This window comes from Zonotrichia albicollis, chromosome 22 (assembly GCF_047830755.1).
Source record: "Zonotrichia albicollis isolate bZonAlb1 chromosome 22, bZonAlb1.hap1, whole genome shotgun sequence".
NCBI lineage: Eukaryota > Metazoa > Chordata > Aves > Passeriformes > Passerellidae > Zonotrichia > Zonotrichia albicollis.
In genome coordinates this window covers 2,643,388-2,665,828 of record NC_133840.1, presented here as the reverse complement: position 1 = coordinate 2,665,828, position 22,441 = coordinate 2,643,388, and the positions used below count along the sequence as shown (strand labels likewise).

The 22,441-nt window shown below is 46.8% G+C and overlaps 3 protein-coding genes across 5 annotated transcripts in view; 1 reads left to right on the top strand and 2 right to left on the bottom strand.

Annotated features, from left to right (window-relative positions):
- Positions 1 to 6,952, top strand: part of VMP1 (vacuole membrane protein 1) — a 69,294-nt gene extending 62,342 nt beyond the window's left edge. The window contains exons 11-12 of the mRNA XM_074557332.1: positions 4,885 to 4,987; positions 6,135 to 6,952. Of these exons, the coding sequence (XP_074413433.1) occupies positions 4,885 to 4,987; positions 6,135 to 6,278 (247 nt within the window). The 3' untranslated portion in view covers positions 6,279 to 6,952. The remainder of the gene's footprint in view (positions 1 to 4,884; positions 4,988 to 6,134) is intronic.
- The window catches only part of PTRH2 (peptidyl-tRNA hydrolase 2), an 86,153-nt gene extending 63,852 nt beyond the window's left edge, over positions 1 to 22,301 (bottom strand). Inside the window, exon 1 of the mRNA XM_074557333.1 lies at positions 22,287 to 22,301. The gene's annotated coding sequence lies outside the window, so the exon portion shown is untranslated. The remainder of the gene's footprint in view (positions 1 to 22,286) is intronic.
- Positions 16,326 to 22,338, bottom strand: TUBD1 (tubulin delta 1). 3 transcript variants are annotated; one of them, XM_074557330.1, is made up of 10 exons: positions 22,208 to 22,269; positions 21,814 to 21,880; positions 21,230 to 21,424; positions 20,808 to 20,955; positions 20,476 to 20,692; positions 19,566 to 19,797; positions 18,314 to 18,478; positions 17,591 to 17,722; positions 16,930 to 17,113; positions 16,326 to 16,843 (listed from the first exon to the last, which is right to left on the bottom strand). In XM_074557330.1, the coding sequence occupies exons 3-10, from the start codon at positions 21,399 to 21,401 to the stop codon at positions 16,741 to 16,743; spliced, it is 1,353 nt and encodes a 450-aa protein (XP_074413431.1). In that variant the 5' UTR covers positions 21,402 to 21,424; positions 21,814 to 21,880; positions 22,208 to 22,269; the 3' UTR covers positions 16,326 to 16,740. The 3 variants fall into 3 exon arrangements, with proteins under 3 accessions (XP_074413431.1, XP_074413430.1, XP_074413432.1); XM_074557329.1 differs by lacking the exon at positions 21,814 to 21,880 and having other exon boundaries at positions 22,208 to 22,338; XM_074557331.1 differs by lacking the exons at positions 17,591 to 17,722; positions 21,814 to 21,880 and having other exon boundaries at positions 22,208 to 22,338.
- Between the last annotated feature and the right edge of the window lie 103 nt (positions 22,339 to 22,441).

Sequence of the window (22,441 nt, the reverse complement as noted above, 5' to 3'; positions counted from 1 at the left end):
GGGCTGGCTGTCAGGATCCCACAGCAATGCAGTGTTTGCAGGGAGCTGGAGCTGCGGGCAGGAGGAGCCCAGCCCAGCACGTCCCCGTTCCCTGTGGGATCCCCCAGTGCCTCTGCCCTCGCTGTCCTGCAGCGGGAGATAATCCCTGGCCTTGGGCACTGCCAGGGCCGGGTCTGCTGCTGTGCCAGAGCTCTGCCCTGTGCTCCTCCTGTGCAGCCCTCATTCCCCAAAGGATCAATTCTCTGCCTCCTTCAGCCCACAAAGCTGAATCCGGGCAGAACCTGCTGCTGTTTGCCCCAGGGTGTGGAGCCACAGGGGTTTTCCACGCTGAGGGCTGTGGATATTGCAGGGATTATCCATAAAGTGGAGCCTGACTCAATATTGCATCACCTTCCCCAGGTGTGTCCGGCCTTGTTTGCACCTCCTGCTCCCCCATGGGGCTCTGGGTTCCCTCCAGGTTAGGATTTCTGTGATTAAATGAAATTAAATTAAATATTAACTCCCGTGTTTGTGACCCCCCCAGTGCTCCCAGTTTCCTGACGTCCCCCTGGGATGGATCCCAGTTGCTCTCAGGGCTGGCTGCTCTGAGGTTCTCATTCCCATCTTTAATTCCATCAGGAGCAGTTTGAGAACAGCTCTGGGTTATTAATCAGAAACTTCCATAAACCTTCACATTTTCACTCATGAAAAATCCCAAAATTTTGGGGATTTGTTTTATTCCCAAATTTGAGTCTACAGTGGCAGCTTCTTTTTTTTTTGGAAAACAATTGAGAATTCTAACATTTCTCCCTGGAAAAACGAACAAATATCCACATATGCTTTGCTAATAATGGGAATTTTATATCCTAATTTTGTGAGATATTGGTGCAATGACACTGACACAGCATTATAGAGACTGTAATTGAGGATTTAGCAGAGTTGGAATTTATTCCCTGAGTGTCCCCAACCTCTCAAAGCACAGGTTTGAGAGATTTCAGTCATGCAGGAGCAACCCCTGCTCCTAAAGACCTTGTAAGATTAAAATATCATTATTAAATCATTATAAATAAGTATTTTAATATTAGTAAAAATGCAGATGACTGGAATATCAAACCACTTCCTACTTTTTGTAAGCTGGCCCAAGGAAAATACAATTTTTTCTCTTCTGAGGTTGGTGCTTCATCCTGCTGCCTTTGAGAAAAACCTTTCTGTAGTTCCAAAAGTTCTGTAAAAAAGATTTAAAGTTACCCAAAAATCATTTAACAACCAGTGAAAGGCATTTGAGGTGCAACTGCTGACAGTTGTTCTTGGAAAAGCAAATTAATACATTTAAACTCAGATTTGCTGTAACTGCACTGGAAGGTTTTGGAGTCAGACTCTGCAGGGTCTTGGTGTAATTTTTAAAATAATCTTTGAGCAACTTTGCTGAATTTCTGTCATGTGCTGCTTCAAACAGATGGGGAGTTTTGTTTTATTTATTGGAAAAAGAGCTTTAGAATTTGTCTTTGGGATAGAAATTGTAGGTCTGAGTTTAAAAAAATGAAAAAGTGCATCTGTTTAATTACAAATACCAGGTAATTGTTCTGAAAACAGGCACCAGGAGTGTTTTTCCAGTGAATCCTAATTTTTTATGGGTGTTTTTATGTTGTAATATTAGAACAGAAATAATAGTTTTGACTAAAATGTTACAATTTTAGTGAATTTAGGATTACGGGCAGCCTGTTCTCAGATTCATCTCCTTGTGAAACATTAAATTTTAGCAAAGAATCAGGATGAATCCCAACAAAAAATTAATATTTAACATTAAGAGTTTCTAAACCAACTTCTGGATTAAAACAACTTGTGAATCAGAATTTCTGCTTCCATATTCTGGGTGTGAGAGGCGATGGGTTTGATTCCCGAGGGAGCAGAGGGAATTGGGTTGGATTATTCCGAGTTTTCTCCCAGCATTTTCCTGCGGCAGAGCCGGGAAATTTGCGGGATTCTGGAGGTGCTGAGTGCAGGAATTGTGATGCAAATCTGGCCCTGCCCGATCCCACAAAATTCAGCCCCGATTCCCCCTCCCCTCCTCGGCTCAGCACCCAGGGACCTCCGGGCTGGATCCGGGAGCTTTGCAGGGACACGGAACTCACTTAAATCAAATGAAATTATTTTCAAGATTTTTAGATTTCAGATTATGCCTTTGGATATCAGGTGGCACATAAGTGGATGATTAAATGGTTTAATTTTTACTTAAATTAATTTTTAAATTAAATTATTTAATTTTTTTCCAAAAAAGCACCAGTAACCAACACTGTGCTGCCGAGATGGGATTTCAAGAATTTCATGTGGATCTCTGATTTTCTAAGTTTTCCTCACCTTTTTTTTACTCCTTATTTAAATCTGTGCACACTTTTTTTTTTTCAGAATTAAAATCTTTACAAATGCACCAAAAATAGGGGCTGAGGTCCTTGCATTTAGGATCTTGCAGTTCTTCAAAATGGCTTTGATAAAATTACTTTTGTGCACTTAACAAATAGCCGTGCCCAGAATAGGAAATAAAAAGTGAATTATTTAGTGAGAAAATTTTTGAAATATTGTTTTGATGCAGCAGGAGCTCCTCAAGGCTCTGCTCTTGGGTTTCATGTCTTTGTTCTGTGTTTAATTCGATTTGGGGACTGACCCAGTTCAGTTTTCGGTGAGGAACGGAGTCATTCGAACACCACCCTGTTAATCATTGATCCCTCACCATTTAAATATTCCTCATTTCATAATCATGCAGGAGTTCAAAAGTAAACCATTACCTTGCAGTCGCTCCTCAGGCCTCCCAAGAATTGGGTGAGAAAGAAAAGAAACCTCAAAATGTGGCTGATGTTCCAGGCGTGACTCGAGCTTTTCCCAGTGCTGAGACACCTCGGGATCACTGGAATCCTCTGGAACATTGACACATCTTGTATAAAATGGATAAGGGACGTGCTTTGGGCACCACAGGGTTGTTTTTTTCCCAGAATTTTTACCAGTCCGGGCACAGAATTTCCTCACCCGGCGGTGAATCACGAGGGAAGCGACCTTTGCTGGGAAATGGGTTCAAAAAACCTCCTTTGCCCCTGGCCATGAAGGAAATAAATAGATTTACTGGAGGAGAATGAGACACTTTGTTTCGTGCTTTTCATAAATTCCTAAAATTAGAAAGCTGTTATTTTTTAATTGGGCTTCGGCCTGGAAAAGAGAATATGGTGTCAGAGCAGGAGGCTGAGGGGAAGGGTTTGAGATGGGCAATTGTACAACTCCTCGGATGTACACCTGGTGTAACTCGGTCTGAGGGGTTTTACTGAACCCTCCCTGGAGGAGCAGCAGGAGTAGTGGGTATAATAAAACCAAATAATCAAAATTCAGGTGAGTTTTTGTAATGTAGAAAACCACGAGTATGATAATGTATAATGTAGATTTCTTTAAAATGAAACAAAAATCAAAATCTCTCTTCTCTTTGCAATTGAAGTGGTCAGTAATGAGAACTGCCTGGGGTGGATCCAAGTTTGGGCATGTTCTCCCCTCACAGCTCAGGCCATGGGGCTGCTGCTGTCATTTCAAATTGATATTTGAATTTGGGGGAGTTGAATAATGTAGAAGAACACAGTGGTTTCTTTAAAATTAAACAAAAATCAGAATCTCCCTTCTCTTTACAACTGAAGTGGTCAGTAGTGAGAACTTCCCCGTGCTGGACTTAGGATGGGGTGGATCCAGCTTTGGGAATGTTCTCCCCACACAGCTCAGGCCGTGGGGCTGCTCCTGATCATGTACAGTTTATATCTGGGGACATTTTGAAGGGTTGTGAAAATCCTCACACGAGTTTTGCTCTTCTGCTAAGCAGGATTTAAGGAAAAGCTGCTGTGAAGGCTGGAGGCTGCCGAGAGCTGCCGTTCTCAGCCCGGGCTGGTCCCGGCTTTAGGAGCGGGGCTTGGAGCGGGCCCGGACAGAGCTCGGGGCTCAGGGCTGAGGGATCAGGGCTCAGGGCAGCGCTCAGGGCTGAGGGCTCGGAGCTGAAGGCTCAGGACATTTCTCAGGGCAGCGCTCGGAGCTGAGGGCAGCGCTCAGGGCTCAAAGCTGAGGGCTCCGGGCAGCGCTGAGGGCTCAGGGCTCGGAGCTCAGGGCAGCGCTCGGAGCTCGGGGCTCGGGCTCAGGGCAGCGCTGAGGGCCCGGGGCTCGGAGCTCAGAGCAGTGCTGAGGGCTCAGGGCTCGGAGCTCAGGGCAGCGCTGAGGGCTCGGGGCTCAGGGCCCGGGCCGGGGCAGCACTCGGGGCTCAGGCTCGGAGCCTCTCCTTTGTTCCTTTGTTAATCCCGGCTCGGGGGAGGCGCTCCAGGATGGCTCCCGCATTCTTTCGGGGCCGGGATGACGCACGGCTTGTCCTAAAAAGGACTTGGCCGGGCAGAGGGGCCGGCTCCGTGAGGGAGAGGGGCGAGGCCTGGGCGAGCAGTTTCTTTTTTAACCGAGGGATGACACAAGCCCCAGTCATTTCCTCATTAATCGGTTCAAACCAGTTCTTACAGGAACTGCCGCTGATAAATGTGGGACTTCTCCGAAGTCATTCATTGGGTTCTCGGCGCTGCTGCCTCCCAGGAAATGCTCCGGCTCTCGCCTTCCTCCTCTCTCCCAGCGCTGCCTCGCTCAGAAAAATTTTTCTTTTTAAGAACTTTTTTGAGGATCTGGGGAAATGCATCCCTCCCGAAGTATCAGATCAAAAGATGAAATGTGATTTATTTCGTGGGGTTCTGTTTTCTCGAGTAGCTTCGAGTTCTTTGCTGAGCTGTGGCTCAGCCTGAACTTTGTTCTGATTAGGTAAAGTGGTAAGTTTAAAAAAAAAATGTTTTTTCTTTTTTTTTTTTCTCCTCTATTTTGTCTTGTTCTCTGGGATGAACTTTCCATCAGTGCTATTCCGAGTATAGGTCCTTCTCTTCAGAAGCCATTTCAAGAATATTTGGAAGCTCAGAGGATAAAACTTCACCACAAATCCGACAGTGCTGTGCCACAGGTAAGAAAGACCCTCTTTGCCTCCCTCCCTCACTTTTCCCTTCCCTGCCTTAGACTTGCAGTTTTTACAATCATAACTCCCCATTCTGTTTTTCAAAGATCTGCACTCACCCAGAGAATAGATAAAAATCTCATTTTAAAAGCAACCTGGGAATTAAAAATATTGTGTGCTACTGGATTTAAATTCTTCAGAGAAAAAATGAAAGTAAAAATCAAACCCGGTGGCTTGTCTTGCCTCTGCATTAGCTGCCTCTTTGGAAAGAGAAATTTAAAAGAGAAAAAAATTGCCTTTCCACGTAAAATGGTAACTGGGCAGCACCGATGCTTCAGAAGCCGATGGGATCTGTGGCTCAGTGGGCAGTAAGAGAAATAAAATCCCCAAGCCTTTAGTCTTTGAAAGGAAAAGAGATTACAGTGTCCGGGGCAGGTACATGGGGCAGAGGTGTCCTTTGATACAGAAAAAAGTTTTTCAGAACTTGCCCTGAATTCTCGGTGGGACGGAGCAGCTTTGACATGAAATTCTTGAGGCTGCTGAGGCATTTTGAGGTAAATCCACGGATCCAAGTGACATTTCACGTGCAGAACTTGCGCTGTTGGAAAGGTCCCTTTGCCGTTTGTTCCCACAAAAGAGCCGGACCGGGAAATGTGCGCAGATTGCTGAGCTGGGCTTTGCTGCCCTCCTTTGACAAAAAGCACAACTTCCAATTGCCGTGAATCAAACGCTGCGAGCGGCCGGGAGCTTCAGGGCCACCAAAGAGTGGGATCCTAACGGGGAGATAACCCAGAAAAGGCAATTTAGGGAAAAACCCCACTGTTAACCAACAAACTGATTTCTGTGCGAGGAACAGGGAGTGACAGGCAGGGGCTGCTAATTCTGAGCTCCACGAATTGTTAATAAAGCCCAGCAATACTGGGAATAATAAATCACTTTGGGAGCCCTGGGAATGATCAGGGACTCGTCCGTGGCTCTGGCAGCCCCTCCTGCATTGTCTTTGCAGGGACCTGCAGGAATCCTGTCAGCTCACACTTGGGTCCTGCTTTTAATTTGATTAATTGCAGAATAAAGACACGGTCAGGCTTTCCCCTTTCACCCAGAACTCCCCTGTTCCTAATCTTCATTCTCCTCCTCCTTCTGTTTGTCTCTTCAGGGGGAAAACTGGCTATCCTGGATATTTGAGAAATTGGTGATTGTCATGGTTTGTTATTTTATCTTATCTATAATCAACTCCATGGCCCAGAGCTATGCCAAGCGACTGCAACAGAAGATGTACTCAGAAGAAAAAACCAAATGAGCTTGGAAAAAATGGGAGAAACCCCTCAGGATGGGTTTTGGCAGACACGAGAAATGACACAACTTTTCATATGTTTAAAAAACAGCATTATTCAAAAGGGGGAAAAATTTTTAACATCAATTTTCAACTCTTAACAAGTTTTTTTTTTTTTTGTTTGATTTTGAAAGTAATTTGGATATTAGAGCAACGGTTTCATTGACAAACTTAGAAACGTTTCAGTAAGGGGTGAATGCTTCAGAGTCTGGGTTGTGTTTTACAGGATGGGCACTGGGGTGTTAATGCAGTTTAACACAAATGTTGTCCATCCAAATTACTTCCAAAACTGATGCTTTAATACTCCCCATCTCCTGATTTAACCTCAGACTCACCTGAGGGTAACATTTTCTTTTGAAGGGTGGCTGGTTTGCTTTTTCCATAAGTTTCAAGACCATGAAAATGTAAATAACTGAGTACAGGTGGGGTACAAATGTTGCATGTCCCTCATGGTAAGGCTGTTCTGTCTGAGTTCCCAGTGTCCCATTGCATTGCACGCTGGACAAGCCACCCTCTCCAACTTCATGATGTTAGCAGAGATGGTTGATGTCAAAATGCTGAAGCCAACATTTTTTATTCTGTATATTTAGAATGAAGTTAAGATAAAAACTTTATAAAGTCATCTTATGATCATTCCAGAATTTCTTGTGTCAGTCTTTTAAGCTGTTTCTTTTCCTCTCTCACTTTGGATGCTCTGTGCATGTTTGCTCATCCTTCCTGCACTAATGGTGCTCAAACCCTTTGTTCTTTTTTTGTTTTGTTCTTTTTTTTTGTTCTTTTTTCTTCAGAACCTTTTGCTTAGCAAAGGGAAGGAAGGCTGAGCCTTGCTTGAAGCACAGTCAGTGCTTAAGTAGGTGAAATAGAGAACGAGATCGGTTATCTCACATTCTGCTCAGGTGTTTGCCCCCGAGCCCTGAACTGTGGGCAGTGGAGGAGGAGAGGGGGAAGAGTTCAGATTGCAGCTGAAAGCAGATTTTGTGTCTGAAAGCAGATTTTGTGTCTGAAAGCAGATTTTTGCCCAGTCATGGTGCAGAGAACCTTTACCCCCATGCTTTTAAAGTCAGATTTGTTTTGATCAGCGTGTGCCAGTTCAGATATCCAGGAACAGAATTGATACTGAAATGGCTCTTTTCCCTCCTCAGTGCCTCAGTCCCACCTCTGCTGTACCTGCATTGCTCTCACCACTTGTGAACAATTGTTTTGTGTTTTGATCATTTTTATCCTAGGGGGGTAAGCACTGAGAATGAATTTGCCTTTCCAATGAGCACTGCCAGGAGGTGGCCCAGAGCGCAGAGCTCAGTTTGGCTGGGGCTGCTCCTGCCAGGTGAGGGAGGCTGGGCAGCTGAGCTGGGCTGTGCCAGCCCTGGCTGTACCATCCTGTCGGATAGCTTATCAGACTGATGTTGACTGTTGGATCTCATGGCAACAACAGTCGGTAGGCTGTCTGACATTTTGGTATCTCTCATCTGACCCTTCCTCAGCCGTGCCCAGCTGTTCCCACTGAGCCTCAGCAGCAGCAGCAGCACATCTGGCAGTGCCTGGGCTGGCCCTGAGCTCCATCCTGCAGGGCAGAGCCTGGTGGAGGTGCAGCTGCCCTGGGCTGAGGTTTGTATTTTCTCCAGGCACTTGGGGAGGGTTTGCAGGGGCTGCTCCAACAGGTTCAGTTCTGTCTGTGAGTCCCAGAGCAGGAGTTGGTCACTGTGAGGGAGTTCAGAGCACAAAGGCTGCTCAGCTGCTCCTGGTGGTTTTTAAAGGTGAACAATATTTAATACATTTACCATTGTTGGCCTGAATGTGGCCTTTGACAGTAAAGTCACAAAGAACCTGTTCTGGTACAACTCCAAACGCCACAGCTGTTTGGAGCTTCACCTTTGCAGCCTGCAGAAAGGTCAACTAGAGTGAGAACAATCAAAGCCAAGTGTTCTGTGCCCCAGAACAAGGGATTGTAAAAGATATATCCTTTTGCTGTTATGAGTGCTGAAGATTGTCAAGTAACTGCATATTTCTTCGGTCTATGTGTATCACAATATTTTTGAAGCTGGTGGGATTTTATGCCAGTTAGATAAACAGAATTATTGGGTTTTACAAAAACAAGAGTGACAACACAGCTCTTGCATCCAGCACACAGCTAATACAGTTAAAGCCCTTGTCACCCACAAATATTCACCCTGTACCTCTGCTTGAGGTTATGCACAATTTTCTTCTGGAAAAGATTGTTCTTTAGAAGATGAAGACTTTATGCCTGGTGTTGCACTCTGGAAGGGCTCCCTGAGGACCCTGGGTCAGTGAGAGCCCTTGGCTGCTCTCCCACTCCCTGGGGAGCTGTTTGGTCCCCAGATGTGTCACCTGAGGGCCACAGGTGTTTGTTGTCCTCTCACTTCTGGGAGGGGATGGCACTGATGTGTGCTCTCAGGCTGGGATCAGGACACTGCAACAATAACTAAAAGAGAAAAAAAACCTTTGTCCCTGGAGCCTGAGCCAATAAACTGCACATTTCTAAATGCTTTAGAGGTCTCCTTAAAATTCTGCCTCTTGCCCACTGGAAAACCACAAGGAAAACTGAAAACTTTTCCCCACTTTTGGTTCAATATGTTTACATATTTATAGTGTGAAATAGAAATATGTGTGTTGTTCTTCAGTTTGTGTTTCCATGTGTCCATTGCAATAAGCTCTGCTGTTATTTTGAAGCTTTCTAACACTAATTAAAGAATAGAGTGATCATTCTACCTGCTTCTATCTGGGAGATAAGACTTGGTAAAAGGTAAAAAAACCCATAAAATAGAAGGAAAAGTGACACAAACCTGATGAGATTTGCAATGGATAGTTTTATGTTTGCTCAAATAAACAAAGAAATAACGTTTCCCAGTGTTTATTTCAGCTGGATTGTTTCCATTCTCTGTATTGAACTCTCCTGGTAACACTGTGATATTTGCTGTCCCAGACATTCTCCAGTGTGAGCACAGGAGATAATTCAGTTGCATTTTGTGCCTTCAGAGAGACTCAGCCTTTAGCATTTGGCCTGAAAACGTGGATTTTGCTCCCTTTTGTTGTACATCTCTTCATTACACATTAGCAGCAGTCAGCCAGTGCAGCGTGCTGGGGACAAATCCAAAGGGAGCCCTTGCAGGAGGAACAATCTTGGCCCAAATCCCTATTTTTAGCTGCTGTTTTGTGCAGTTGGACACTAAATAAAGCATCTTGCTTCTTTTTTTTTTTTCTGGGAATGACTGAAAATCACACGGAAGTAACAGCCCTGTAAGAACAACTAATGACTTTAATGTGACAGATTTTTATTTTAGTGTCAGGATCTGTGAAAGGAGGTCAGGTGGGGCACAGCAGCCAGGGCAGGTCGGTGTGTGCAGTGTCAGCCTTGCATCCGCCAGGGCACTCAGAGCTGCTGCTCCCCATCCCCAGCCCTGCCCGTGTCACCCTGGCTCTGCTCCAGCAGCTCCCTCACAGCTCCCCCTGTTCCTGCTCAAGGATCCTCCTCACCAACACTTGACAGTGCCCTGGTGCTGTTCCAGAAAGTTCTTCCCCGCTGTGCTTTTGGGCTCCGTTATTTCATTTGTTAGAATCAGCCTCCCCATCACTGCAGGCAAACACTCTGGATGTTTCCCTGATTATCAACCAGAAATATGAATATTGGTGAACAAAATTGATGGCAAGTGTAAAGAATAGTGAGGCTTGGGTGTGATCTTAGGAGGTAAAAATTATTTGTATTCTTTGAAGCACGTGGTTAAAAAATACTTTGTAATCAGCATTTAAAAGGCTGAATGTAGTTCTAGATAAGGTAATTAGAATGACTCCTGAGATTTAAAATTCTGCACATTTTTTGCTGTAAATTTGGTTGTTTTTGGAGAGGAAGGTAAAGCAGTAATAAGACAGTGAGTGCTTCACCCACTGTGTGCAGACTGCAGGGCAGGTGAGGGCTCAGGGCTGGGTCACTGAGCCGGGACAGGGCAGTGGAGCACTCCCCTCCCCTGTGGTGCACTCAGACAGACGGTAAATATCTGCATGTGCTCTTGCAAAGCCATTTTTAGAAGGATTAAGGTGAAAAACTCTGAGCCTGCTGTGGCTTTGCTGATTCAGGTGCCTGATGGAGGGCATGAAGTGCTGGCCTGGATTTCTTCATACATTGCACTTGTTTATTGATGCATCCACTCAGCCTTCAGGCAAGGCAGCAGAACATTGTTCTGGCAGAGGGAGAGGCTGAACAACCTGGGCCAGCTCTCACAGGAGGGGAAGCAGCTCAGACAGAAACTCACCGCTGTTGTGTCACCTCCCAGAAAATGGGGAGAGCCCTGCAGTCTGTGACTGCTTGGAATGCGTTAAAATTCGGGAAGAAACTGGTATTTTGGTCAAAAAAGGTGATTATTACTGTGTTTGAATTATGAGTGAGGAGGCTGTTGAGGCCACTCAGCCCTTCAGTGTGTGGTGGAACACAGGTGCAAACGGGAACCTGGAATGGGCCCAGCTTGGGGTTAGTTTGCTTTAGCACTGCCCTTTGTTGTGCTGAGGAGTTTTATTAATTTATTATTATTATTATCATCCCTGAACTGAGTCAAAGAGCGGTGCTCCATTAGCGTTAAACCAAAGGTCACCTTTCGGCAGAGCTGTTGGGTGAGCTCCGGGCTGCTGTGGAATCTTCCGTGTTCGCTGCCGGGCATTGCTGGGATCCGGCGGCAATGAGGAACCGGCGGGGCAGCGGCGGCGCTCGGGGCTGTTCCTGCTCTGATGGAGCCACACCCGGCTCTGCAAACGGCTCCTCTGGGCCTCACCGCGGGCTGCTGGCTCTGCTGACACCTGCAAGGAATTCTCACCACACCAGTGCATCTCCCAGAGCTTCTCGCATCAGGAAATGACCTCGTGGTGCCTCTTGATGCCGTCAGGAATGAACCTGGCAGTTCTCCTGCAGGAGCTGCTGCTGTGTAAAACATCAGTACCTTGTTCAAGGTTCACACTTTGAGGGCCTGTGGCTTTCCTCAGAAAGGTTATTAGGATTTTTCCATCCTTTGATGGAAAACACAAGTTTCTGTGCTCAGCATTTCTCTGTCTCAGAAAACACATTCAGATTGACAACCTCGTGCAAATCCCACCATGGTCACAAAACCTCTCTGGGCTGGTTGGAAACCTCGCTGCTCCCTGGTTTGCTGCAGCTGCTTTCTGGAGAGCTCTTAGGATATTTAGGATATTTTCATAACGTTTCATTTCTCAGATTCCTGGATCTGTAGGTCTCTCCTCAGCCCAGCTGACCTCCTGTGACACAGGCAGTGCATTCCTGGCTGTTGTGTAAGGCTGAGGTGGGGAGCAGCAAGAAGAAACTTTTAGGATGCCTGAAGCCGGTATTTACTTGACTTCCAACTCATGGCTGCCAAAACCACTTTCAGAGCAGTATTTTGCTGCTGCAAGTGGTGATTTTCATTCTGTTGCCTCCTTTAACTGCTGTACAAAGTGCTCTCCCTCTTTGCTGGGGCAGAGCCCAGCAGGAGCCAGGTGTTTGTGGGGGAGCGAGGCAATCCCTGGCAATGGATTCCAGCTGGGACTGAGGGATCCTTGCAAGTCAGGGGGAAAGGAAGGGGTTGAGGTGTTGTTGGCAGAGCCTGCGAGCCCCTGCTTGAAGCTGTCACTGCTGTCCCCTCCCGGGGCCCTGCAGCCCCTCTGCCCTGTGTGGAGCCGGTTCTGGCCGGGTTCAGGCCTGTTCCCTGCAGGTTTGTTCGGCTGGAACAGGACCCCCCCCGTGCTGAGGTTTCCTTCTGATGTCACTGAGGAGCGAGCTCTCCTTTCACAGCACACGTCAGGTTTGTGTCTGGTTTTTATGTGAAAATTCTGGGGTTGAGAAGGAGCCTGACTGAATCTTAGTACAGGAAAATAATGTGAAACTCTGAGACTCTGAGCTAGTGCCTGGTGGGGGGAATGGAAGCTTTCTTCTTGGGAGCAGAGTATTTAATTGGATTTTTGCTCTTTCATTGCCATATTTATGGTTTTAACTATTATTATATTTAACTATTACTATGTATATATTTACTATATATATTTACTATATTTAACTATTATTTATGGTCATTTCCATTTGGTTTCTTCACCAAAATTCAGCCCATACAGGAAAGATTCACAACTCCAAATCACTCCTAAACACAGTTGCTGACTCCAGTGACTCCAGGCAGCTGACACAGGCTGGAACTGCCCAAAGTGGGTGGGAGAACACCCAGAGTTTCCTTTGCAAGGGGCAGCAGGACAGGCCAAGCCCTCCATGGGCAGAGGGATCCCTGAACCCAGGGTGGTTCCAGCCCAGGGGCAGCAGGAGCTGAGTTGGTGCCCAGCTCGGAGCAGCCCCGGCTGCCCTTGGCAGCCCAACCAGGATTTGATTCCACCTCCAGCTGTGGGATGGGGCCACTTCCCATCCAGCTCCTGTAAATGATCTGGTACAGCCCGGGCACTGCTGGGCACAAATTCCCATCCAGTCCTGCCCACAATTACACCATCCCAGGCAACCAAAGTGGATTTTGTGAGCCTTAAATAAACATGACATTGTCCATGTAACCAAATATGTACAATAATCATTTTAGCAGAATTTCAGTGCAAATCCAGCACAGGGCTCCTTTCTCCTCACACAACCAGTGAAACAAAAGCTCAAGAAATGCTTTAATGTCTTTTTTTTTTTTGGTTAAACCAGTGGCTTATTTTAGTTTCTCCGCTTAGTGCTTTTACTTTTGAAATAGGAATTTTGCCTAGAGAACACTCTCAGTTTACTAAGTTTTCTATCTTACAGTGTAACATCTGGGATTTTTAAGTTTGGTTTTAAGACAAGAAGGTTTCTAGCTCCTAACTGACACAGATAAGTGTGACTGTCTTAGGAGCCACTGGTTGATATCTCTCAGCCTTGTATGAACATGGGGTTAGAATTTAGGTTTTTTCCATGATCTTTATCATGGAGCACCTTTACTCTAAAAATTGCCTTGATTTCCTGAGGAGCAGCTTCTCCAGTCCCCCCTCTGGGGCCGTTTGCACCTTTTCCCTGTGCCTGGCAGGAGTTTTTCTCGCAGCTCCTGGAAGGGTTGAGCAGGGTTGGGCTGTGCAGGGAAGTGGATTCGCACAATGGGGCTCAGAAGGGACCTTTGTGAGCCTGCTTGGGCTGAAGGAGCTGGGAAAGCTCCGTGGTTCAAGCTCAGCATTATCAGCTCCACTGCAGGCGTTAAAGCTGCCCAGTGTGGGCTGTGCCAGTGTGGGGCAGTGCCCAGTGTGGGGCAGTGCCCAGTGTGGGGCCGTGCCCAGTGTGGGGCAGTGCCCAGTGTGTGGCTGTGCCCAGTGTGTGGCTGTGCCCAGTGCGGGGCCGTGCCCAGTGTGGGGCCGTGCCCAGTGCGGGGCCGTGCCCATTGTGTGGGCAGTGCCCAATGTGTGGCCGTGCCCAATGTGTGGCCGTGCCCAATGTGTGGCCGTGCCCAATGTGGGGCTGTGCCTCAGGAGTGTGTGGCCGTGCCCAGTGTGTGGCCATGCCCAATGTGGGGGCCGTGCCCAGTGCGGGGCCGTGCCCAGTGCGGGGCCGTGCCCAATGTGGAGCTGTGCCCAATGTGGGGCCGTGCCCAGTGCGGGGCCGTGCCCAATGCAGGGCCGTGCCCAATGTGTGGCCGTGCCCAGTGTGGGGCCGTGCCCAGTGTGGGGCAGTGCCCAGTGTGGAGCTGTGCCCAATGCAGGGCTGTGCCTCAGGAGTGTGGGGCCGTGCCCAGTGTGTGGCTGTGCCCAATGCAGGGCTGTGCCCAGTGTAGGGCCGTGCCCAGTGTGTGGCTGTGCCTCGGGAGCGCGGGCAGAGCCGGGAGCAGGAAGCTCCAGGGGAATTTGGAATTTGCTGCCCTGGAAAGGCTCAGTCAGGGCTGCCCTGGAGGAAAGGCAGCAGCTCAGTTCCTGTGGAAGCTTTTGTGCTGTATCGGATCCATGAATCACTTTCCTGATTCCTCTGGGCAGGTTTTAAAGTGGAGTCCAGTAAAAAGCAGATTTCTTTAAAGTACACTCAGTCCTACTTCCTTTTGGATGTTTGGGCTCTCATTTAATAATATTTATCCATACTAAATTTATTAGCAAATGTAGAAAGTGAATTATTCATTCAAGGCCCTTTTGTACCTTAGTGCTTCTCAGTAGTGTTTCAACTGGTAATTTGAATATAATTTTCTCTTTTCATGTGTTAAACCCTGCTTCTTGTGGGAACCACAGATTTTTTTCTCTTACACATTTCCATCCTTCCTGTGCTGGTACTAACCTTAAAAACACCAATATCTATTTATGCCCAAAGAAATCATTTGTAACTCCATTGCCAAACACTTACTGTGTTTAAAACATTTTAGGCTGCTAAAGGTTATTCTTCGATTTTGGTGAGTTATTTTTGATTTTGGTGGGTTTGTTTTGCTTTGTTTGTGGGTTGTTTTTCTGGGGGTAGGGTTTGTTTTGTGGTCAAATAAATGTTCCCCTGTTCATGAAATGTCTGCAATAGTTGGAGTTCTTGAATCAGCTTCCAAGGGGGCTGCACCTGTCTGTTCCAGCAAACAATGGTGAATTTGAGCATTGTTCTGGGTTTATGGACATCCTGTGGGGACTTTGCCTACAACAAGCAAGGTCAAGGCCGCTGACTCTGCTGTTCCTGTCTCTGAGCCATTGCCTTGTGCTGACCTTTGATCTCCCTCTTTAATTGCAATTGTTAATGAAATAAAGGCCTCCTTCCAGGCTCGATTTACATAATTAATTTTATCAATTACACAGAGAATAATTCCTCCAATTTTTAATGCCATTGCAGGTGATGGCTGTTTGATAGTGGCTGCTCACTTCCTGTCACTCTGACCCCCTCCACATCCTGGGGAAAAAATAAAGGAATCCCATCATAGATCAAAACCCATGAAGGCTGAGTTTGGGAAAGGGTGTGAGAATTTCAGAACTGAAAAACATTCACAGGAAGGAGCTTAGAGATGCCTGAAACAATTCCTGCCAGTAAGGGATTACAGCAGCTAAAATTTGAATTTTTGCTTTGGGGTCAGACATTTTACCTGTGTGCTGTTTCCTGACGTGGCACAAATTCTGCCATCAAACAAACAAAAAAGACCAAATATCCTGCTCCATAAATAACAAATATGGTTCTGTAACAATCATGGGTTCACTGAGCACCTGCTGTGCTTGCCTCATGCTCAGAATTATGAATAGAGATAACATGAGGTTATTTCTGCAATAAAGTTATTTATTGCTACAATAACCCACTGCTCTCTTCCTTGTTGCTCAGGGCACTTACCTGTCCTTAGCCTTTAAAAACTCTTTTACCTGTTCTGGGAAGTGAGAAGGAAAAGGATTCCTGGGACCTGGCCAGTTTTTCATGGAGTTACCTGCTCTCATTTCTGGAAATTCAGTTTGTGATCTGCTGCAAACACCAGGGGAGTTTATTTCTGAACATCCTGTGCCTTTGGGAGGAGGGAGAAGCTCACCATGGTCTCCTTTCCTGACCCTTTGTTCCTGCACACTCCAATTGCCTGTGCTGTTTGTCTGAACTTCTTGTGCAATCTTTCCTGCAGTTTCTTCTGTGAAAATACCCAAATCAGACAATGGTTGGAAGTGGCAGAAACAGCAGAAAATCTGAGCAGAGCAGGCCCCAGCTCTGAGCTGCCAGAGAAATGGCACTACAAGCTGAAGGTGCACTGTGAAATTTGTCCATTTGTCAAGGAAAAGTCCTTGAGATTGATTTAATTATTTGAATTTTTGGCCTGTGGGGTTATTTCTGTGGGAGAACAGTGTGACAGGGGGGGATGGCAAGAATTCCCAGAGCTCTCCCTACCATTAATGAAGAGCTGACTGAGGCAGGAGAGAGCTCAGTGTTGTTACAAGGTAATCTTTAATTCTGTTGCACATTTTTATTAATTTTAATTCAGTGGGAGCCTTCCCAGGTCATCCCATCCCTTCTCCTGCCAGGAGGGAGCAGCAGCTTCCCAGGGCACCACCTTGTGGTCGTGGTAAAACTCGTAAAAAAGGAGCCAAGGCCTCAAATTGACTTTGGAAATTAGAAAATGTATTGTATTTATTATGTTAAATTATAAATTCTTACATCTGCCATCTACCAGCCATCTCCATCGCAAATATGTTTAAATAATTAACAAGTTAATTAAGTTATAACTTGGAGAAAAACAGGAGGTGTAGTTTTGCTTAGTGAAATGGTCAGAAAAGGATCTAGCTGCAGTATATAGCAAATGTATTGAAAAATAGGTATTTATTAGATATATTAAATAAAAATAAAATGAATATATGAATATATTCAGATTCAGTTCTTGCTATTCACACACACACAGAGACTGAAAAATAACCCCAGTCAATAATTTACATACTTCAGGGAGTTGATGCAAGGTTTTCCAGCTTGGTTCTTTCAGAAAATCTCTATTTCAGATGATTTTAACAAAGAAATGAATCACAGATTGGTGTAACTGGAGATAACCTGTTCCAGGGTTGTGAAGCAGTCCAGGAAATCCTCCTCTTGGATTCCAAACTTTGTGTACTGGTGAAGGTAAGCTCTGTGTGTGGAAGAATGGGTCAGACATTAGAAATCAGTGAAGATATTGGTAATTAGTGAAATACCAGCATAATCATTTTCACTTACTTGGAAGCAAACATATTCCAAGCTTTTCCCACGATGCTGTCAAGAGGTTTGAGCAGGAACTGGCTGTTGCTGACCAAAGCAGCAGATTTTTCATACTTGTTAAATGCTCTGGGAGTTTTCCATGCAGTAAAAGCATCCTGGGGGTTTAGCCATGATGTGTATAAGGAGGGATCTTGGAAACTTCCTGCAGCAGAAACAGGACAAAACCCACAGCTGATCCCTGAGTGCCTGATCAGTGCTGTCACATCAGTTCAGGCCTGGGAAAGCATCTGCAGTGGGCAGCCTGCTGAAAATACAACTTTTAATCAGATTCCCCAGATTATCTAGCAGTACACTGCTGTGGATATTCCACCTGCCAGCAATGCTCACCACTCCAGAAACAGCTAAATTTATTTTCAGGCATTATAGCCAAGAATTCCAGATATACAGACTTGAGTCTCTTCCTCCTTCCCTAAAGTGCTTCAGGAAACTCAGAAGTAAAACACAACAGCCCAAAGCAATTAGACAGTGTAGCTTTGGACAGCAAAACGTTTCTAGAGGGAATATCAACCTTGGGAGTCACATGTGTGGTCCTGGGCTGTTCCCACTTGCCTCAGGTGTGGTTGCACAGGCAGCAGTGAGATGTGAGCCCAGACCCCTGAGGGCTGTGCTGCTCCCTTACCCAGCTCCACGCTGTGCACATCTTTTCCCCTCAGGATGAGCAGGTTGGCAATGGAGGTGTTGAAGTGCAGGGCTTTGTTTGTGCAGGGGATGCAGGAGCCTGCCTGTGGTGGTCGTACTTGCCAGTCAATGCCTTTGGGATTTGGGAAAAAGATAGAAAAGCAAGTGAATGTTCTGTGAAATGCAGGTGGGGACTGTCACTGTGCCCCAGGCTGAGACCACCCTGGGGTTTGGAGCAGCAATCACACAATTCCCAGAGAAACCACTGCTAACCCAGCAGGATTTGCCTGGCACTCAGTGCCACAGAAAATGGATACCTGCTTCTATACTTAGCAAGGCTCCAGCCCATCCCTTGCATAACTGGGAGCTGTAACTGAACCCTCCATGTAAAGACATGGGAGAGCTGAGCCTGATTTTTATGCATAGAAGGTGTAAAAAGAAAAAGCAGAGCTCCCACCCAAGGAATGCTCCAAATGAGTTATGTAAATGAAGTGCACAGCCACAGACTGTCAGTTTGGTTTGTGTGTTTCCAACAGTTATAATTAACTGAGATGTCTGGAAGCAGAGCAGGAGCAGTCTGAGGGAATGTGAAAGGAGCAGCTGCTTTGGTGGGGGCAAATTCCTGCTGAGGGCAGAAGCTTCTCTCTGAACTCTACAAACCACGCAGCTTTAGTGCATCTGCACAAATGAATGTTTAAAGAGGGATGGGCTGGGGTTTGTTTACCTTCCTCCATCTGAGCATTGGCAATGAGCATCTGCCTGAGGTGCCTGAGGAGGCCAGGCCAGCTGAAGGTGCTGTAGGGCAGGGAGCTCTCGGCCATCTGGGGGATGTTCCTCAGGCCCAGCATCCTGAACTCGGGGTGTGGCACCAACGACTCCAGCAAATCTCCTGAAAGGAGAGAGCAACAGCTGCTCATGTCTGACAAAGATACTGCACAGGGCAGGTAAAATGGGGGCACAGTGAGGGATGTTCAGATTTAGCAATTTCAAAGCCATGCAAACTTGCTGTGTGTTACTGAGTTCTGTACAGGGGGTTAGTAGCTTTTATTTTACAGTTTAGTTCAAAAATCTCAAGGATTCTCTCTGCACTCCAGACAGATGTGAAAGTTTAATTTACAAGCAATATGGGCAACTTTCTCTAATTCTTTCAAGGTACAAATGTCAGTCTGCTGCACATTGCTACCCAGGTGTCTGCTCACCTCTTCTGCCTAAGCAAAACTCAAAACTCTCAGTTTTGTTTCAGCTCATACAAACTTCTAACCCAAAGTGAAATGTGAAATTCAGTCCAAAATTACTGCCCTGAGCAAATTTCCTCTGAAATGTAAACAGGTACAAGGCTGTCTGTGATCACTTGTAAAAGGAGAAACAGGGATTTTGGTAAAGAATGAAACCAGAAGTTGGGGGATCTATTTTTGACTCTGCTACAACATTGGGATTGAACTTCTTTTCCTGTCTTAAAACTTGGGATGTTTCCAAACACTTGAGCAAGGAGAATGCAGCACTTCAATTCCAGTTTTGCTGAGCCCACAAGGGTCAGTGGCTGCTGGGTTTGTACCCAAGGGGTTCCAGACCTTCAGTTCCAGGTTTGCTGAGCCCAGAAGGGTCAGTGGCTGCTGGGTTTGTACCTAAGGGGTTCCAGACCTTCAGTTCCCAGGTCTGCTGAGCCCAGAAGGGTCAGTGGCTGCTGGGTTTGTACCCAAGGGGTTCCAGACCTTCAGCTCCAGTTTTTCTGAGCCCAGAAGGGTCAGTGGCTGCTGGGTTTGTACCCAAGGGGTTCCAGACCTTCAGTTCCAGCTCTCCTGAGCCCAGAAGGGTCAGTGGCTGCTGGGTTTGTACCCAAGGGGTTCCAGACCTTCAGTTCCAGGTTTGCTGAGCCCAGAAGGGTCAGTGGCTGCTGGGTTTGTACCCAAGGGGTTCCAGACCTTCAGCTCCAGCTCTCCTGAGCCCAGAAGGGGCAGTGGCTGCTGGCTCTGTACCTAAGGGGCTCCTGCTGTAGCCTGAGCCCCCTCCTGCTGTGTGAGCGGGCTGGAAAACGCTGCCCAGCTGGTGAGCAATGACTTGGTTGACATCCCTGAAGGAAATCTGTTTGATGTTCAGCAGCTGGGCACAGATCTTGTGGATGACATCATTCTCATGGACAAGGAGGGCATCTGAGGAGTGGTACAGATGTGACAGAGTCAAAACAGAGTTGTAGTTTTGAACAATGACCTGGAAGCAAACAAAAAAAAAAAAAAACACACACACAAAGAAGAGTCAAACAATTTAATCTCCTTTTAGTTTATAATCCCCTGGCTCCTGCTGTTTCCTCAGTTATGATTTAGGAAGTGATTCATTTTCTTTGCCAGAGTGCAGAATGAGGTCAGAGCCTTTCCATGGAGAGAGGGCAAGACCTGTGAAAATCAGGTTATCCATCTCCCTCCATACAAACATGCTGCAACCAGATCTGCCTGGGAACTGATTACAGAGCTGAGATAAGGGCAGATCAGGAGATTTCTAGTTGGCTTCTTGTGAATCTGCATCACTTCAGCAATTAAATCAGCAACAGGAATTTTTTGGTAAAAATTCTTTAGCTGTGATACCAGGTCACTTGAATTTTTCAGTGTAAAATGTGTACCCATTTTAATATATATTTCTATTTTTATTTTTTTCTATTTCTATTTTAGTTTTTTATATTTCCCCATTTTATGTCTATTTCTATTTTATGTTTATTTCATTTTATATTTGATTTATTTTACTTATGTTTATTAATATCTATTTATTATGTTTATTTACCCATTATTTAGTTTATTTCTGTTGTAGATATTTTGTTTAAAAGTAACCACTGATTATAAACCTATACATTCTATATAAAGTATTATTATATATTAAAAGGAAAATGACATTCACCTCCCCAGTGCCATAGGGCCAGATGACGTGGTTCAGGATGAAGGAGGTTGGAAAAGCATCTCTCAAACACTGGGTCACAAAGGCCCCCAGGCCTGACCCTGTGCCCCCAGCCATGCTCATGATGGTGAGAAATCCCCCCAGTCTGTCACATCTCTCTGCTTCCCTCTGCACCAGCTCCATGATTGCTTCTTTGTGTCTGGGCCCGTGAACACAGTACCTGTGGGGTCACACAAAACACCAAAATAAAATAAAATTTTACTTTAAGTGCCACAGCTGCTGTATGAGCTCCTCAGCCTCCAGAACTCCCCCAGGGAAGCTTGAGCTGTTCCTACCCGTTGGCCCAGTTGTTCCCAGATCCTTGCTTCTGGCAGAAGTGGGAGTGGCTGCTGTACCTCCAGTGGCCAGAGCTGGCAGCCATGGACAAGGCCTGGCTGATCACCTTGGGCTCCATGTCCACCAGCACAGCCCGGGCAGCAGGCACTGCACAGGAGGGAAAACAAAACGGGGGAAAATGCTGATTATTTAACGGGATGATGGGCTTGGATGGGTACAATGGCCCAGGGTTATTCCTGCCACTCTTAATGGGACAGTGCAGAAAGGATCTGGCTGTGCCCTGATTTCTGCTGAACCGGTTATTGTGCCAAAACCAAATCTGAACTCCAGAGAGCACAGATTTCTCATAAAATAAACCATTTGATGTTTTTTGTACTGAAATCCGACCCTGAGAGGGGAAAAAAGCCCTTTAAAGCTGTACCTGCAGATTCCTCCTGGCAGAAGAACCGTTCCTTGCAGGAATCCTGGTAGGATTGGTTCTCATTTTTGGAGCACAGCCCGTGGGTGCCATGGCTGTCTCTGCAGAGAGCACTGAACAGCTCGTGCCCAATCTGGTTCCCACACTGCCCGAGCTGCACTGTGACAATTGACATCCTGATTCACTTGGTATTTAAGCCTGAAAAAGAAAATTATTTGTTTTCTCACTTTTTCTTGGTAAAGCAGGATGGGAGCAAGTAATTATAACTCAAGAGTTACAGGACTAGGATGCAAAATTGGAAATCTTAAGCCAGTTCAAAACCGTAGCTATTTTCCAGCTGAAAACTGCACCAGGCCTGATGCCAGAGCCAGCTGAGGTGACAAAAGGATTCCCTGCAGAATTCCCCTTGTTTCCACCACACAGAGCAAACTCACTCCATCCTGCTATGTTTTGACATTTTCCCCACTCAGTATTTGACAGCAGCTCTACTTTCTCACTTTTCTATTCCTTCATAGAAAAAAGGTCATTTTTTTTAAACTCTCATGGTTATTCTGGGCTGCTGTTGCTCACTGCCATCCCAGCCGTACCAGCACTCATTGCCATTCCTGCCCGGTTCCAGCGCGCGTCGGGTGTTGCTGGGAGACCGAGTCACCCCTCGCGCAGAAAATAAATAAATAAACATCTGAATTATTGTCAGGAAAGGCTCATGTCCAAAGCGCACCACACCGACCCTCCCGTGCCCGATTCTCTCTGTGGGGAGCCCCACTCGGGTTCCCACGGGCACAGAACCCCCTCAGGGCGGGTCTCCCCTCAGGGCCGGGCTCCCCTCAGGGAACACCGCCATGCTCCCGGCGCCGCCTGCCCTCTCGCCCCGCTGTCCCGAGGCCCATCCCCGAGCCTTTCTCCTCAGTATCCCGTCGCGGGGTCCCGCTGATGTCGGTGCAGGTCCCGGTTCCATCCCCCGGGTCCCTCAGGTCTCACCTCATCCCCGCCTTCCCCCGCCGCGCCTTCGAACGGCCCGCCAGGCGCATGCGCACAGCGCGCTCCGGGCAGGCGGCCCGGCCGCTCCCGCCCGCCGCGGCTTCACTGCGCCCTCTGCGCACGCGCTGCCCGCGCGGCTTCACCGCGTGCTCCGCGCAGGCGCCTCGCCGCTGGCGGGGGCGGGCGGGCGCGCGGCGCGCTCACCGCGCAGGCTCGGCGGGGCCGGGACGCGCG